This window comes from Bufo bufo, chromosome 4 (assembly GCF_905171765.1).
Source record: "Bufo bufo chromosome 4, aBufBuf1.1, whole genome shotgun sequence".
Lineage (NCBI taxonomy): Eukaryota > Metazoa > Chordata > Amphibia > Anura > Bufonidae > Bufo > Bufo bufo.
Genome location: NC_053392.1, coordinates 115,367,059 through 115,386,341, shown reverse-complemented (window position 1 = coordinate 115,386,341; position 19,283 = coordinate 115,367,059). Strand labels below are relative to the sequence as shown.

At 40.6% G+C, this 19,283-nt stretch overlaps 1 protein-coding gene across 3 annotated transcripts in view; it reads left to right on the top strand.

Annotated features, from left to right (window-relative positions):
• The window catches only part of EPHB1 (EPH receptor B1), a 327,629-nt gene extending 312,815 nt beyond the window's left edge, over positions 1-14,814 (top strand). For all 3 annotated transcript variants that reach the window (XM_040427671.1, XM_040427670.1, XM_040427673.1), the window contains exons 11-16: positions 612-859; positions 4,621-4,836; positions 10,592-10,741; positions 12,600-12,793; positions 14,098-14,253; positions 14,486-14,814. In XM_040427671.1, the coding sequence (XP_040283605.1) occupies positions 612-859; positions 4,621-4,836; positions 10,592-10,741; positions 12,600-12,793; positions 14,098-14,253; positions 14,486-14,594 (1,073 nt within the window). In that variant the 3' untranslated portion in view covers positions 14,595-14,814. The remainder of the gene's footprint in view (positions 1-611; positions 860-4,620; positions 4,837-10,591; positions 10,742-12,599; positions 12,794-14,097; positions 14,254-14,485) is intronic.
• The last annotated feature ends 4,469 nt before the right edge of the window (positions 14,815-19,283 follow it).

The window sequence follows — 19,283 nt, the reverse complement described above, 5'->3', positions numbered from 1 at the left end:
TTCCTGCCACGCTGTGCTGTGACCTGGCGTCGCACAGAATAAGGTCACAAAGCATGCCTATGTTGTCACACTGCACAGGTCACTTCACAGAGTGCGGCACCTGCAGACAGGACCAGGGCGCAGTGAGCACAGAGCCAGCTCAAGGATCTCTGTATTCACCGCTCCCCGGTACTGCTGTACTAATAAGCACTTTAATAATGGGAGCATTCATTAGTATTCACCCTATAAGATGCACTGACATTTTTACCTCACTTTTGGGGGAAGAAAGTGCATCTTATAGGACAAAAATATGGTAAATGGCATTAAGAAGACTTGTCCTCTAAAATAAGTTGTCCAATATGGATAGTATATGATGGATCTGAAAATCATGTGCTCTGAGCAAGTGCCTTATCCACATCATACCCTTTTCTGTTCACACGTTTTTTTTTTTTATGTCCTCTACATATCTCTATGGGGTTAGAAATTTAGAAGAATTTTACATGGGACACCAACTTTTTCCCCATAAGGAAATATTGAGGTTGTAAAAGTGTGGCTCTCATTCGTACTTTTACTAAAGAAGCGCTAGATTAATGCAGAACTAATTCACATTACCAATTTTCTGTGACCTGCAGGAGAATTTGGCGAAGTGTACAAGGGCCGTCTAAAACTCCCTGGGAAAAGGGAAATTTATGTTGCCATAAAAACTCTCAAAGCTGGATACTCAGAAAAGCAAAGACGGGACTTCCTGAGTGAAGCAAGCATCATGGGTCAGTTTGATCATCCCAATATCATCAGACTGGAAGGTGTGGTCACCAAGAGTCGACCTGTTATGATCATCACAGAATTCATGGAAAACGGAGCCCTGGACTCCTTCCTTCGGGTGAGCCCTCAGTATTACACTCAGCCACTGGTAGTCATCTATTATACATGATATATAATACAAGCAATCTGAATATATAAAACACACATTATATCACAGCCTTTCGTTCATGTATATCTTGCATACCTGTGTTGGAAAACAGCTGGGTTTTCATGACTGATTTGTTCAGAGAAATATGTCAGCAGTGAAAAGAGTTTTATTATATTTCTTAAATATCTTTTTATAAAATTTTTAACTACAATTTGAAACAGATCTTAAAATGTTGAAGCTTTCCCACTGACTACTGAGCCTCTTACTAGGCAGAGATTTCCTGTTCTGTTGAGATCGCTTCTCGGCAGGCCTTCTCGGCAGGCACAGGCAGAATTACAATGATAGGTATCACTTCTACTGTAAAGACTAGAGGCATATAACACACAAGATTCACCAATGACAATAGGTGATGGGAGTTCCCCACCCTGCATAGTACCCCCTGCATACACACAATGCATGGCCACAGCACTTTCCCATAGAGGTCAATGGGGTGAATTTAAACCCTGCTTTGAAAAGTTGGAAAGGAAAAAATATGGCTTTGTGACTTTTTGGACTCGCTTTGTGACAAGTAGGGCTTGGTTAGTCTCTTGAACCATTTAAGCCAGATTTATCAAAAATGGTGCAGAAAATGGAGTAACATCTCAAGACAGAAGTGTTAGACTTAAAGTGTTTCTTCGAGATTTTTCAACACATGGTCTATCCTCTGGATAGGTCGTCAGTATCTAATCGGTGTGGGTCCGACACCCAGGACCCCTGTCGATCATCTGTTTGAGAAGACATAGGCGCTCACAGTAGCGCCATGGCTTTCTCTCGGCTCACCAAGCACAATGTTGTACATTGTATATCGGCTGGGCTTGGTATCACAGCTCAGCCCCATTCACTTCAGTGGGGCTGAACTGCTCCTAGACTAATGAACGTGATGTCACATGGTCTTGGCAAAACTACAAGAAGGCCTTGGCACTACTGTGAGCGCCGGTGTCTTCTCAAACAGCTGATCGGCGGGGTTACAGGTGTTGGACCCCCACTGATCATATTCTGATGACCTATTCAGAGGATAGGTCATGAGTTACAAAACTCGGAAGACCCCTTTAAAGATGCACTGAATTTATCAAGCAACATTTGGTTAATTTGGAGCAAATTACGGAAACAGACTTAAAAAGCTGACTTTACAAAGCTTCCTCCTAAAAATCTCCCCCAATGAGTTTTCTAAGGTTCAGGTGCCATGCTATTCATTATACAGCACATGGTGGATGACCCCATACTCTTGTAAGGAAAATAAAATCAGAAATAAAAACAGATAATAAAAAATGAATATGTTCCAGTTTCTAAAGCAATAAAAGCAACACTCTCCCTTTAACCTAACTTACAGGGTTTACTATGTAGCAATGTGATGCATTCAGACATTGGTTGCTGTTGTATACGTTATACCAGACTGACGCTATACTATATGTAATACACACATAGGTGTACGCTTGGGCATGGTTTTGCTATATTGATGAAGTTGTCAGGAGACGGTGCTGTGTGATTGTAAAGATGAAGCACCAGCCAAATGCTTGCTGCAGATGACCTAAAAAATCTAGTTTCAGCCTCAGGATAAAAATAGGGACATTAATTGGAACCTTGGTAACTCCTGAAAGTAGGTTATAAGATCCAACCCACTGGGGCCTCCTGTGTGAGAATGAGCATTGCAATACAAACCTGCTCACCCAAACACTGCACATCGGGGTCTGGATAAGTCATATGTTTGTCTTTTCTGCCTAAGTCATCACATTTTCTGCAGAGATTTTTCTTCACTTACCTCTATATGTCGAGTACATATGGTATGATTATCCCTGCGTCAATGGCAATTAGTGAGAATTAATAGCTGGCAGCTGGTGCAGGTGTCATATAGAGCATGCTGACTGCATTATACTGAATACATATCCCATAATCTTTTCTCTAATAGAGCTGTACTGTATAGAAGAGGAACAGCACTGAGTAGTTGGGTCTGTTTCAGATGGCCATCATGTAACCATATTTCAAGGGTCCCAACTAGGACTGCAGAACAGCTGATGAACTCTACTGGACTCAACGCGGATCGACAAGCTGTATAGTTAAGATGCAGTCTATGCTCATGGTGGTCATAACATAGACCCCAAATATCATCTGGGTTGTGTCTCTGCAGATTTGGACTCTGCCCAATCAGTACTGATAGTCCCAGACTTGATAAGGGGAATAATAACTCAACATTTAAAAAAAATAATAATTCAGGTCGAATTTCCAAATTTTAGAATCAATTAGCTTATCCCTGAACCACCATGCTTTCTTTTGCATATACAAGTCCACAGGCTATGTCCAATTCCATGGAATCTATTTTAACCAACTTACCAGTATATTTTTGGAGTGCAGAAGTTACCCCGAGTACCCAGGGGAGGCCAAGACAAACACATGGAGAACTTACTTTCTATTATTTTCTTCTTCCCTGCCAAACGTATGTGCTTTGCATTTTCTCCTACCAAAACAAGCAAAGAGCCGAGGAACATGTTTGGTGTCAGTGCAGTATGCCACTCAGGCATGCTCCTAATGTGTCTAATACATTTACATATTTTGAATGTTAATGTTCCACAAGCATATGTTACATAGGCTTGAATTGCTCTTTTGATAGTTGGCGGGCACCACCCCTGTTATAACACCTAATAGGTTTTACATCCAGTAATGAAGAGAATTGTCAGCTTGGTTGCTGCAGCATTACAGATGTATTGTGACTGGCTGGCACCCTTGCATGTTTGACAGAAGCATATGTACTGAAAGGAATACAGCCAGCTTATTATATTTCGCACAGAGCTTGAATAAAGCCGCTTCTGTGTGTTTTTTGTTATATTTATGAGCTGCATTGAATATGAAGTTCTTGGTGTTTTGCGGTATAGAAAGAAAGGGCAGTATCTGAATAAGGTTTCTGAGAGCTGAGCGGGATGTAGAACAAATCTATGTAAACACGAAACACTCCGATCTCCAGGATTATTTTCATTTTGCAATTCTCGAAAACGGTTTATTTTCTTCTATTGAAAAATAACAGGAACTGGCACTTCAAAGAACTGTTCTACCAAAAATCAAAAGAGATTTGTGTTCTTCTTTGAAATAGTATGAGGAGGCTGGAGGACAATATGGCCATCAGTGGCTGGCACTGAAGATGAACAAATCAATTCAATTCTGATTCATTTGATAGGATTTTTCTAGAGTGATAGAGATGGAGTGGTAGTTTTCCAGTCCTCCAAAGCACTTTTTGATTAGGGTAGAATCAATTTGTTCTCCTATCGAATTTCCTGGGCAATGTGGGCCAAAACAAATTTTAAGAAATTCGCTCATCTCTCGTTGCCACCCATATTTTCCAGATTGAATTTGCTCAATTTAAAATTTTACATTTTAATTTGACCTTGATGTGATGCGTCCAAAGCCTGAAATTTCTGCAGGCACCATTCAGCAGAATATGGAAGTCGCAAAAATGTTTTTAAAACAATTCTTCTAGGGTCTAGAAAAACTTTGAGAACAGCCCATTTGGGAGCAGTAATGGTCTACATTAGCTGATGATATACCAAAAAAACAAACAAGATTTTAACCAACTTGATAGAGAAGGATGACTTAAGGACTCTTTTACTAGGGATGATTTTTGTATATTTTATAAGGGAATGTACATTCATTTTTTTTATATTAACTTCTAACTGGACATTTTTCTTAATTTTTATCTTCTTTAGCAAAATGATGGACAGTTTACAGTGATCCAGCTAGTGGGAATGCTCAGAGGGATTGCAGCTGGCATGAAGTACCTCTCTGAAATGAATTATGTTCACCGGGACCTGGCAGCCAGGAATATCCTGGTGAACAGCAACTTGGTCTGTAAAGTGTCAGACTTTGGACTTTCTCGCTACCTTCAAGATGACACGTCGGATCCAACATATACCAGCTCCTTGGTAAGATATCTTACATTTATGGAGAACATATGTGGCAATATTAACACACAGCATTTTCAAAAAGCAAAGCAAGGTAATTGTATTAGGGAGAGTTCAAACATAGCGGACATGGCACAGCTCTGCCGAAAATCAGTCTGATTTTTTAATTCATTGTTAATGGTTGTGTGGTTTTGCAGGTAGTGTTTGATTCCACAACCCATGTGTAATGCTCAATTTCTCCTGCGGTGGCACTGTAATAGAATAGAATACTTCTTGCTGAGTTTCCCCATAGATTACAGCTGATCACTAGAAATTCCAGGTGCAAGAGAGTATGCCCAAAGTGATTGACCTGTTTAACAGTATGAGGATCACTAAATGTTTTTTAGGTCCACAAAGTCAATTCTGAAAAGCTAGACACTGCTGTGTGTGAACATTTTGGGAGATCAGCAGTCTACAGGTGCCAATACACCTTCAATAACTGTCGTTTGGCTGACAGCTATTCTACCTGACTCTTCTATACACATGCCTACCCAATTGAGCTGAGCAAACTTGTGGTCCAAATATTTGTGGTGGTAACTTATCTCCTGCCACAACAAAAGGAACGGCATTGAAAATCTATTTGCCTGATCCTTCTCTCCTCCAACTTCCCACATTAGATACTCAGAGTGGGCTCTACCTAAATCTTTGGGTTTGGCCGACAATGATCTAATGTGTATAGAGGCCTTAACCAGGGGCGTACATAGAAATCACTGGGCCCCATGGCAAGACTCTGAATTGGGTCCTCTTGTGAATGACCCATAGCACCCCTTAGGGTATGTGCACATCTGCTGCAGAGGTTCCAGCAGAAGCCTCTGTTGCAGATTCTGGCAAAAACAAAGGGCAAAATAATGCTGAATGTGGGATCTCGAATGACCCCATTATTGTGAATGGGATCCGGCAGGTGTCAGCACTGTTTGGCATATGCTGGATCTGGCGATTCTGGTATTCTGCTGGTGGCTGGAACAGAATACCGAAATCTGATCGCAAGTGATTACCTAGCCTTACTTGATGAATTGTGCCCGCTGCTGCTACTTCTTAAATGGTGTGTCACCCTTCCCCATGGACTGTGCCTGCTGCTGCTACTTTATATAGTGTGCCATCCTTCCCCCATGGACTGTGCCTGCTCCTGCTTCACCTCCTCACCAATGCTGACTTACTGTTTGTGTTGCTGTCAGAGCACTGTCAGGGCCTGGGGAAAATCTTCACTAAGCTGGACTGGAGTCTGGACTGGTGACGCTGCTGGATCAGGTCAGGTCCGGACTGGTCAGTCAGGTCACAGTGAGACGTATGCTGACGGAGGAACAGGATAGGGACATTTTACAAAGTGCAGACACCGAAAACAATAGGCTTTAATCCAGTCACAACTGATGTTTCTCTGACTGCTGCAGAACCTCCTAATACACACCTCAGCTGCTGCAGAACCTCCTAATACACACCTCAGCTGCTGCAGAACCTCCTAATACACACATCAGCTGCTGCAGAACCTCCAAATATACACCTCAGCCGCTGCAGAACCTCATAATACACAACTCAACTGCTGCAGAGCATCATAACACACATCTCAGTTGCTGCAGAACCTCATAACACACACCTCAACTGCTGCAGAACCTCATAACACACATCTCAGCTGATGCAGAACCTCATAATACACACCTCAGCTGCTGCAGAACCTCATAATACATACCTAAGCTGCAGCAGAACGTCCTAATACACACCTCAGCCGCTGCAGAACCTCATAATACACACCTCAGCTGCTGTAGAGCATCATAACACACATCTCAGTTGCTGCAGAACCTCATAATACACACCTCAGCTGCTGCAGAACATCATAATGATGCTAGAGAACATATAAGGCTTTAATCACATCTGTGCTGGGGCCTCATTTGCAGATTAGGTCATAAATGCTGGACACAATTTTATAGCCTGGCAGATGGGAACCTATCAGATCTCATTATGGTCAGCGGGATACGTCAGGTGTTGTTGTCCATGAAGCGCCAGATCCGGAACTATGGCGATTTTCGTTGTTGTGCTCCTATGACGGCAAAACAGTGAAGGTCACCAGCACACGTGTGAACAAAGCCTAATACACACCTAAGAATCTGCAGAACATTATAATAGTGACAAGGGAACTACAAGTCTCATCATCACCAGATTATTGTTATTGGAAATTTGGGGGCCACAAAGGGAGAGGTAAAAGCAGAGAGAACTACAACTCCCAGCATGACCAGGCTGTTATTATTGGATACAAATGGATATTGCACAGAGAGTATTAGGCCGGGTTCACATCACTGTTTAGTTTTCCGTACTTCTGATCCGTCAGAATAACAGAAACATAAAGAAAAAAAAATTATCTTGCATTTCAAGAATCAGTTCTGCACATTCCGCATCCGTTTGAGTCTGAGATTCGTTATTTTAGACAGAAAAAAGCCCTGCACGCAAAACAGAAAACTAAACGGTGATGTGAAACCAGCCTAAGTAGAGAGAACTAAAATTCCCAGCATGTCCAGATTATTAAAGGGCATCATCCAGTTTTACTAGGAAAGAGCTTTCAAAGGAAATAACTATAACCCCTAGTATGGCCAGACTTATTATGGTGCATTAGTATACATTACAGAGAGGGGGGTATAAGAGGAGAGAACTACAACTCCCAGCATTACCAGACTGTACTAGGGCATAAGTTGAAATTACATAGCGAGGGATATAATAGAACAGAACTACAACTCCCAGCATTACCAGACTGTACTAAGGAATAAGTTGAAATTACATGGAGAGGGATATAATAGGACAGAACTACAACTCCCAGCTTTTATAGCACGTTATATGGGCTATCTCAGGACACCACTAACCTCTCATCCAGGCACAACACAGAAGCTCCGCCCCCTCACAGAAACATACCATAGGTCCTTCACCAGGGCTCTGCACTGGTCACATGGTTGATGACATCACCAAAGGTCCTTCTCCACTTCTTACATTCTCTTTTAACAGGTAGTGGCTAAATCAGTGTAATTAGTGGGCGTGGCCTATCCTCCACTGCGGGCCGCCTTCCCCCAGGGGCCCAATAGCAGCTGCGTGGTCTGCCTCTATTGGAGGTACACCACTGGCCTTAACTCAAACCACTTTGTCATTTCTTGGTCATGGACTCAAAACATATTTCTTCTGGTGTTGATCTGAATTGATAATTCTGAATGTTTTTTTTTGCCATGTATTGCTGCCACATGATTAGAGATATTTCCAGTGACGAGCAGGAATACTCATTTACCTAATAACATTGTCCACCTTACATCTTCACCCTCCTTTCAAGCAATTACTCAAAAAAATCTTCTGCAAAAGAATCTTTGAAGGATCAGAGTCACAGGGCTGTAGTATTCTTTGGGACCACCACAGGAAATGATTTTGAGGCCAACCTCCATCTACACAGGATATCTGCATCCCCACTTTTTATTGCATTTTAAACTTTTTGTTATAATTGGACTCAGACTACAAACTATATGTAAGGTCTAATAGGTTCTTTCTGAATCACATCCTAATGGTGAGTGATTGACTCTAAGGGTTTGTCTACTACTGGATCTTTGGGCTGATTATTGTATCAGAGCCTGGGCACACTGAAGCAGAGGCAGGAGTTGACTCTCTGGGCCCCAATGCAAAATCTGAAACAGACCCCAAAACTACCTTTATGTGACTACAATGGAGGCTATTTACGTAGGTTAGGGACCTTTGCACCCTTTATTGCTACGTCCCTGTGTTGGAGATTCTGTAATAAGCCAGTGTGACCCTGAATTTATTATATTTAAAAATTGTATATTTTTGTTTTACATGCATAAATAGTTCAGAGTCTACTGTAGCTAGATCACTGGCCGCATTGATGTATAACTGGTTTAGAGTCTACTATAGCTAGATTGTTGGCACTGATGATTTCTCTGCTCTTCCCGTTATTGGGATTCCATGAGACATTTTATTTATATAACTAGTAATAAAAACAAAGGGCCGATGTCTTAGGAATAAAGAGTTTTTAAATAAAAAAGCACAACTATACCAGCCTCATCTGACACTCTATAATACCAAATTTCTGCTCCACAAACATAATGGCGATAGCCTGCTTAAATGAAACTGATTTGTCTCCGAGCTCAGCTCACATCTGGTCAGCGTTATATATTCCCTGGTTCCCTCTTTCTTTCTCCCCTTCTTCTTACTTTTTGGCGTCCTGTAATCCCATCTAAATCCTATCCATAATGCATAGCTTATTTCGTGGAAGTGATGATTGAATAAAGCAGTTTTCAGTTTGTGTTAGTCAGATGCCGAGGAGAATTCATTGCTGAGTAGATATGGCGAGGTCCTGAATGAGATGTCTTTATCACACTAGATTAAATGCATTTTTCTCAAGTCAAGGTTTCCTTTGCCCTTGAAATAAGCAGCAGTATTAATAAAGTTGCTTAGTGCTTCTGAGAGCTGCCACCTCACCTCTTGCTGAACCAATGTACGATTCTTCATTGTGATCCACTGTGTTCTTCTTTGTACACTTTAGCATTCCTGTATTAAAAAGGACTAACCAATGAGACTTGTAAATGTTTTTGTAGAAATGTTACAATGCTTACAACAGGATTTTGATGTTATTACAATTTGACTTTTTAAGATGGTGATACTTATTTGATAAAAGACAGTCCTATTCGTCCATTTTGGTGTAACTGGCCAACCATCTTGTGTATATGTGGGGGTTTCTAAGGTTTATGGCCATCTAAACTATTTGGATAGGTCAGAAAGCACTTATAGATTGTAGATACAGTTGCAGTTGCAATTTTTTTAATGGGTTCTCTGGGATTGGGACACATGGTCAGCGGGCAGACAGGGTGCCAAAGTAAAGAGAAAAAAGACTTACCTGTCACAAGCTCACGAGCGCTTATGATCCAGTAACAATCTCCCATCTCTGCTACTTCTGGTTGACATCAATGACATGCATCTACACAGCACGTCAAACTCATGGTCCAGCAGGGACAAGAAGTGGCAGAAATGGGAGATCAGAGCTGGACCCAGAACACTCATGACAGGTGAGTGTTTTATTTTTTATTTTTTATTATTTTTTGTCTTTGTCTGTTCTCCTATAGTTCCATGTACTAAAGTACTATCTAATCTATGAGAAACTAATAATACTTGATAAAGTTCTTACTGAGCTTCCATGTTCATAGGGAAGGTATAAGAACTCCAGAACAACTGTGTCTTTAGAACAGGTTGGAAAGAAGAATTGGGTTTGGGTTGGTTTAGGTCAGTGGATCTCATTTCAACCTACGGATCTCCAGCTGTTGAGAAACAATAATTTCCACCAGTCAATTTGTAATTCAGGGCCTGGTGACAGCAAGGTGCAATCCTTTTGGGCACATTGTGGTTCTAATCTTTAGAAATCCCTTACATCGTAAATTAAGCACATTCATGAACAGCAAAATATGACAACCCAGGGGCTTTTACTGTTTTGCATGGGAATTCTCTAATGCCTCCTCTCTTTCTGTGCTTATATTGTTGATGTAACCTAATGTCTTGAGTGGACATGGGTACTCGCTGAAGAATATTTACCCCATGTTGTCTATCAGAAACATAAGCTGGATGGAGTTAACAAAACATTTACAGATGTCAATATTGATCAAGGCTACTGTAATTTATTTATTAGATCCTCACATCCTTTATGCCTATAAAGAGAATGACTGAGCTAGCAATGGATTTAATTGCGTGTGTTATTTTGTTGTTTTAGGGTGGGAAGATCCCCGTGAGATGGACAGCACCTGAAGCCATCGCCTACCGCAAATTCACGTCAGCCAGTGACGTTTGGAGCTATGGTATTGTCATGTGGGAGGTGATGTCATTTGGAGAGAGGCCATACTGGGACATGTCCAACCAGGATGTAAGATTTCTAGCATAATCTAAATTGAACTTTAAGAAAGAATTCACTTTAGGCATCAGAAACTAATAATCTGGAGAAGTCGGGCAGTGTATATAATGTCTAGAGATGAGCAAAGTTTTGAAAAATTTTATTTGGCTGCTTCGCCGAATAAAAAAATTAATATTTGGTTTGTGACTAAGTACTTTGTGACGAAGTGCATTTTTATTTGTGAGTAGCGGGTGCAATGACAGGGAGCCGCTCCCCATCATTGTACCCCTCAGAGGCCGCGTTCATACATGATCGCGGCATCTGAGATTAAAACAGTGTAAAATTAATTAAATCATACTTACTGCCTCCATTTGCTCGTGACGGGCCGGCCGCCGCCATTTTGCTTGAAGATCTGACATCATCACACCGACCAGCATGCTGACGTCATAGGTCACCACGCACAGGATTTAGGCCGAGATCTTCAATCAACATGGGGTTGGCTGGCCCGTTACGAGCAAATGGAGGAGGAAAGTATGATTCATTGCGTTGCGCTCACCCTCATATCTTCTGCTCATATACATAAGACCTACTGTGCTGACACAATTACAGTACATAAACCAGGGCTATCTACAGTACATACGTAAGCTGATCACATCCACTAGGCCTCATCTTACAGATACATATCTGCGGATTAGGCACACTAAGGGTAACTCAAAGAAGCCTGCCGGTGGTTTACCTAGAGTCTATCATCACACAGTTGAGGTGGAGCAGAGGAGCTGTTCCTGTCCAGTGCTATGTTCAAATATTGCAAAAAAATCAAAGCCTGAGAAACGAGGAGGGAGGGTTGACTGGCGGGTGAACACTGAAACTACTGCTGTGTCAGATGGATCAGTCTGGAAAAGAAGAAAAGAATCCACATAAAGCAAGAAAATTGGAAAGTGCAGCCAGTGCGCTGGGAAGTAATTGGACTTGAAGAAGCTTTGAAGATATCTCAGGCTGGTGGAGATGCTCTGCTCTTACCGTAATGTAGTGTGCGGCAGAAATAATGAAGGAGAGAGCAGAACAATGCTCTGAACAGTATGCAGCTGTCATTAACCTGCTCTAGCCTTGTCTGTGTCACTGCCCTCTCTCCTGGAGCCACTGTAGTCACACAGGAGGGGAGCTCCAGGTAGTAATTAATTCAAGTCTGTGTGGATATATTGAACTCTAGCAGTTCTCAGTGGGGGAACTAGTATAGTAATGGTATAAGATTCATGTCAGAAGCAGAGTGCTATACCATATGATCATTCTGCATGACTGCAAACATTCCACTATTACAGTATGTACCCCTTAAGGCAGGGATGCCCAACCTGCGGCCCTCCAGCTGTTGCAAAACTACAACTCCCAGCATGCCTGGACGGCCTACAGCTATCAGCCTACAGCAGGGCATGGTGGGAGTTGTAGTTTTAAAACAGCTGGAGGGCCGCAGGTTGAGCATCCCTGCCTTAAGGGATAAATGACAAATGCAGCTCTGATGCATCTGTAGGAATTCATGGACATGTAATTCTAAAGCATTTGATGTACCTGAAGTAGCTATTTCGATGCATACGTACATTAAGTTCATGCACATAGGTAAATGCAGTAATAATAATTTCAGCTAATTTGATAATACATATTGGTACTGTTAAGTAAATCCTAATATCCCATGTGTGAATTCTATATGAGGACTGTCTGGTATTGCTCGAACTAGGTGAAGTAAGCAAGAGTTCATGTTATGATGCCCTGTAATATGATTCTCTGGCTCTGCTGTTCTTTTACCGTTTTATGGCCTTTTTTCATCATTTTAATCTTAATGTTATTACTATTTGGATTGTAAAAGCTGCTTCCTCACTACTTCTCCCTTCCTGCACAGGTCATCAACGCCATTGAGCAGGATTATCGCTTGCCTCCCCCCATGGACTGTCCAGCTGCCCTGCACCAACTCATGCTGGACTGCTGGCAGAAGGATCGAAACAGCCGGCCACGCTTTGGGGAGATTGTCAATACTCTGGACAAGATGATCCGGAACCCCGCCAGCCTCAAGACAGTGGCCACCATCCCTGCTGTGTGAGTTTGGCTGCAGGAGCAATCTCTGCAGTAGCTTTTGATGAAGATGAGCATCCTGTTTATAATGAGGGCTGAAATTGCACTCTCAATGCAAGTGCTTTGCTAATATTATGGATGGAAAAGGGTTAGGTACTTGTCCTGCCAACCAACACTTTAGAGCTCCAGCTTTACATTGCTCATGCTCTCTTGTTCTCTTGTTGCATGGATTTGAAGGCTTTTAATTAAAAATGACCATTGTCAGGGTAAACCAGATAAATTTAGCTCTACAATCCAATCATCAATTCTCATCCTAGCCTTTGGTTGAGGAATTTTTTGTTGCATTATTAATTTATATAGCTTAAAATGGTCACTGCAATTTCACACAGCTTTGCATAATCAATAGTACAGGCAATCTTAAGAAACTTTATAATTTATCTTATCAGAGAAAAAATTTCTTGTTCTGGAGTTATTAGCTGTTTATCCCCCTACCTCCCACTTTTTCTCACGTTTATGAGAAATCTGTCTTGAGAGAGGGAAGGAGGACGTTCAGAAAGAAACAAGCAGACAGAAGGGAAACAGACATTATTCAGCCTATTCAATAACTATTAGTAATTGTTACTCTCACCCAAGTGTTTTATTTACATCTATACTGCTCAGTACTTCCCCATTATGTCCTATATAGTGTTTTTGAGTGATTATGAGTAAATGAGTGAGAGATAAGAAGCAGAATATGCTGTGTCCCTGAATAGCCTATGGGGGGCAACTTGTCCCCCCACCAGCTCAGAGACACCTAAATGCCGGTTTACACAGCCCGATGAAGCAGGTGAATGTTGGGAAGGAAGTGTTCCTTCTAATTACATATGGCAAACTTCTTCACTGTGTGGGGATGGGCGATGGCTGCTGCTATCGCTTGTCCTGATACAGATTCATTGCTTCTGGGCTTGAGATCATGTAACTGATGATTGAGGTGTCCAACTCCACATGAACAATTGTTTCACTCATTTTGCCCCTTCATCGAGTGATGGGCAACTCCTGTACTTGGGCAGATAACCGGGAATGAGTATTTATACAAACATTCATCCCTGATAATCTGCCTAGCAATTGGGAAGTGTAAAGCCATTTTAAAATTAGGCATTCAGCATTGAAGACATAGTACTACGTAATAATGCATCATACAAGTCGTATAATGTCCAGATATATTGCTGTCTCTCATGTTTACACACATGAAAGCTTATTCAGCAAATATGTTGAAAAGTTTAGGTATGCTTTAAGCTAAGTTTTAGGTAGCTTTACGGTAATGGTTATGGCTTATTCTTATTTTATAGGCCTTCCCAGCCGCTGCTCGACCGCTCCATCCCAGACTTCACAGCCTTTACCTCAGTAGATGACTGGTTGAGTGCTATCAAAATGGGACAGTACAGAGATAACTTCCTGAGCTCTGGTTTCACCTCTCTACAGCTTGTTGCCCAGATGACCCTAGAGTAAGTAGTAAAATAGGATAATATGATATATGATATTTTGGAATTGTTATTGACACACAAAAGGGCTGAAGTATATGTTGTTGTCCTGCTATAGTAGTTATGCTTTTATAGAGGAGTTGTTCTCCTATACATATGTGGGCAAAAAGAGTTGTCTGCAGGGTTTTCCTAAAATATTCAGTGAATAGTTTGTAGAGGTTGTTTCTCATATTTCTTATTTTTCCTCTTTTTTTAGAGACCTCCTGAGGATAGGAATAACACTAGCTGGACACCAGAAAAAAATCCTGAACTGTATTCAATCCATGAGGGTCCAAATGAGCCAGTCTCCCACCTCAATAGCATGAGACTCTGGGCTTGGTGAGGGAGTCCTTGAGGGTGGGGGAGGGAAAGAGAAGTGGATGAAGATAGGAAGCATTTGGGCAGTGGGGAAAGACACATTTTGCAATTCAGAAAGTAGCACTTCAATGTCGATGGTGGACTGTCCATCAGCATTGTAAGACCAATGCTCTAGTTGTCTTATTTTAAAAAAAAAAGCGCTGAAGATATTTAAAGGCAGGTAATACATCCATCATTGGTTGCGAAAAACTGGTATTTACAATCCATGGAATCTTGTTTAGGGAAGTCTTAACTGTGAACATCAAAGGTACTGGTCATTTGGAAATTTGGAAAGGTGCTTAATTTTATTATATTATAAATTGCAAAGAGACCGAGGACGCCACATTGAGCCTGCTTCACCCATGAATGGATGCCCCACATCTCCTCATATTGAAACTGCTGCTGCATCAGGGAGGGAGGCTGTCGGCACACTTCCATCTTCTCTTTATATTGTTTTGATTGTCTTCATATTGAAGATGAGGTTGTATGGAAGAACTAACATTTTTTTCTTCTTTTGCTTGCATTTTTTTTGGCAAAAAAAAAGAGAAAAACAACAAAAAAAAAAATCAGGAAGAAAACCTGACAATGTGTCTACCTTTGTGTCCTGTATGTCAAAGAAATGCATAAATCAAAATACAGAATACACAGCTGCGGATTCAATGTTTGTATATAGAGAGGATCAGGGAATGAAAATTAAAAACATAGAGGACTTTGTTGAGTTCTCCTCTTGGAAATTGATAGGGATAAAAGCAGACTTTGTCTCGGAAGCTTAACACTGCAAAGAACCAGCTCACAGACGGGAACAATGAGGACATCGGCAGTGGTTGGTGCACCATGGATTTTGGAGTATCATGGCACAAATGTTACTGGGCTCATGTGATTTTTACCCTAAGACAGTCTTATTGTCTTGTGTGGAAATATTTAATGCTGATCATGGCAGCGACATCTTCTAGTTTAAGAGGTCAGTACTGGGCTTTGTTGTATGTTCTGTTGTACAGTATTAAAATTGATTTATCAACTCAACATCTAGTCTGAGTAGCTATTATGCTAGGTGCACAACACTGGCCTTGTTGAGTACACTTTTCAGAGCACTTTACTTGTCTACTCTTGCTCATAACTCCACTAGGGAATCTTTCAAATATTTATTTCAAAAGTGTTCTACTCTTTCTTATCTATCACACATCTCGATGACAATAAAGCCTTTCATGTCTCCTATAACATTCCACTTGTGAACTAATTTTGGAGTATTGTCCACCCTTTCCTTGGTGGAATTTATTATGGATTCCTAAGTCCTCTTGAAAAAAATCAATACAATCTCACAACATTCTAGCAAAACTCTCAATTGGCCTCTATGCACAACACAACCACTTGTTGGCCACACATAGAAACATATAGGATAGATATCATGGGACATAACATTGTAATATCGTTTTGTACCACACACTTCAGGATATGTTAAGCCAAGAGAAAAGGTAAGGAAGGACATATCTGTAGTTACCAGTGTTTGCTTTGGTCATCAACATCTCCCATATTATAAAATATAATCTGTTTATTGATTGGTTACATACCACATGCATTTTTCATGAACGGACAATTATGAGTATCTAAACATAAAGCTGGGAAGAAGCTAGTTTTATGCTGCTGTTTTGCTCCAAACATGGTAAGAATCGCCGTAAGAGTAAAGTGCATCCAGTGGCCAATACATTGACTATATATTTCCATAGGTTTTAGTTTTTGTTGCTTATTTGGTAATTATAATGATTTTGTTTTCTAATACTATATACAGTGTATATCATGTTGTTTCACCATGCAAACTACATTTATTATGAAATAGATCTCTTAGACCTGATGAAGCCAGTGAACCTACTTTGAAAATCCATGCCAGAATGGATGAATAATCCTTTTTGAAAGGTTTCTTACCTGATATTAAAATGAGCATTCCAATAGAGCTGAAGAAAAAAATTCAAAAATGGTTATACAGCCATTTTGACGTGGATTTTCAGAGCAAGTCTTCCAGCTTCATCAAGTCTAAGAGAGCTATTTAATAATGTATCGTGAAATGTATTGTGTATTTTCAGAAACAATGCCAGTCTTACCCATGGGGCGCACATGGTATTGAACTTCAGCTTTATTCACTTAAATGTGGATGAGAATGTAATATAAGACACTGCCCTTAGAGAAGAGTGATGCTGTTTAAGGGGGAAAAAAAGCTAATCCTCTTCTCTAATCCTGAGCAACCTCTTTAACGTCACAGAAAACCTAAAACAATCTGCTGTGACTAAAATTCAATCCAGTATCTCATTCTTATGTTACATTCATAGGCTTCTCGGAAGCGGATTAATGGGAATTTATTTGGCATCTTGTTCATACTGGAAGATGGTCACAAAACAGTGACTTTGCAGGAATGAAGAGTTTTTACTGGATTATGTAGCATCAGGTAAACATAGCCAAGGATTTACCTTTTAAAAGATGCTCTATTCTTCTGCTGCTACTTTCGAGTTCCACAGCACTCCTTCTATTGGCCTCTGTTGTCCATAGACTACATGCAAGATTGTGTGGGTCAATCATGGGCTACCGCAGTCATGCACCGTTTGTTGCAACAATTTCTGCTTGCCCTCAGGATGGCATGTCATTGTATAACCTGGAAAAATGGATCCTCATGGGACTGGACAGTGGTGATAGGGAGCAATAAATTTTTTAATGACTATACCATGTTTGCAGTCATTTAGGTATTCCTGGGAAGAGCTGATTTTCTCCAGCTTTCAGAAGACTATTATGTCTGCAGTGACTGCAAGCTGGTGGATATAACTATATATGTTGGCATTGACCTGTCTAATCATAGTATTGAAACATATGTGTTAAAGAGGTTGTCCAGCGAGGGAAAATTTGTAGAAAACTAGAAAACTACTCAGAATGGTTAAAAAACGTAGGATCAAGACCCTCACTTATCCCTTGAGCAGTTCCAATGCTTGGTCTGTTTTCCGGTTTGGGCTCTGCACACAGGAAATGGCAGGAGATGACCAGTCAGCCAATCACTGGCTGAGGCAGGTCACTGCGATGACCAGTGATTGGCTGAGTAGTCATCTCCTGCCTGTGTGCAAAGTTCAGACCAGGTAGTGGAGATCAGTTTCAGAATGGCAGAGGTGGGGGATTGGTGAGGGGTGAATATTCATTATTTCATGTTTTTTTTTATTTTTTTTTATACCATTCTGAGCATGTTGCTAAATTTGGCCCTGCTGGACAATCCCTTTAATGATTGGAAGTCCCCACACTGTATAAATGGACCATTATGCTTCCAATCAGTTCAACAAATCTGTAAACTCTACCTAACATTTTAAAAATATGCTGCAGATAAAAATGCAATAGGGACATTGGTATTTCAACTTTAGTAGTTCTAAGATTAGACCAGCTGAGGGGTACACATTTATGTCCCCATCCTTGGCCTATGCTGCAGTGATCTCCTATGATCTATACTCTCTCAGACACTTTATGGCCAATTAACATACCCGTAGGAACAAAACCAGTAAGACAGCACAAATTTCAAATGCTTGATGGGAATGCTAATCATCGCACCGCTATTACATTCTCCAGTTCTGTATTCCTCCTTGGATAATTCATCATCTTGGTTCTGAAAATCTCATCATTCATTTTGGAATGTGAGCTCTCCAAGGGACATCATCAGCCGTGTTTTGTATGTGTGCCCCGTCTGGATGGTAAACCGCTGCCGGATATATTTACGCTGTTAAAGAATAATGAAATACCCCCCAAATTTCTTTTCGTTCCAAGTACCTTTTCCTATTGTTTTTACGAGATGAGAAGGTTTTATCCCATCTCTTGATTGCTTGAGATATTTTCTTATTGTATGTTCTGTATTGTGATTATAAAGCAGACCAGCTACAATTAAGACAATAGCACAGTGTTCTAAGTACTGCTATGTTGTGTTATCAGAATATAAATAAGGTGGCACTTGCTATCTTTCAGTACTTACTAATCGGACTGCTCTCTTGTCTCTCACGTTGCATTTCTCCATCTCTTCTTTATTATTCCTCCCCGCTTTTTATGCCAACAATTCTGTCTCTTTCATTGTCGCTATCAAGTACAAGATGCTTCTGAATTGTCACTTTCATCACGGCATTTCTATAGCAACAGTAAAATCCCAGCTTAGTATTTTGTATTATTTATTTGATTTTTTTTTTTTTTTTTTTTGTCGTGTACTGGATTTGCTCTGAGACTTTTGACAGCTCATACTTCAAATTCTGGGTCTCGGCAAATAAAGGTAAAGCGCAACGGGCAGATAAACGGCCAGCTGGAAATCCAAAAACCAAACGCAGGTCACAAAAAACATTTTGAGAATGACGCCTTTTTGTAGACATGGACATTTGAATCAGTTTGGAACACATATGTATTATATAATACATAGTATGGAACTGAATTATCTATCATAAAGGGTTGTATAGTTTAGAAAAATACTGAGCTGATTGCTTCATTGAGAACAATGGATGCGTTTGATTTTAGCAGGTGCCAAAATATTTATTTTTTTCTTCAGTTTTTGTAATGTTTTATTGTTTTATACACATCTGTATGATTTTGCGTCCACATTGAATAATACAGCAAAGTCTTAAGCAGTGTTTTTCAAGCTATCAGTCATAATCAATGTT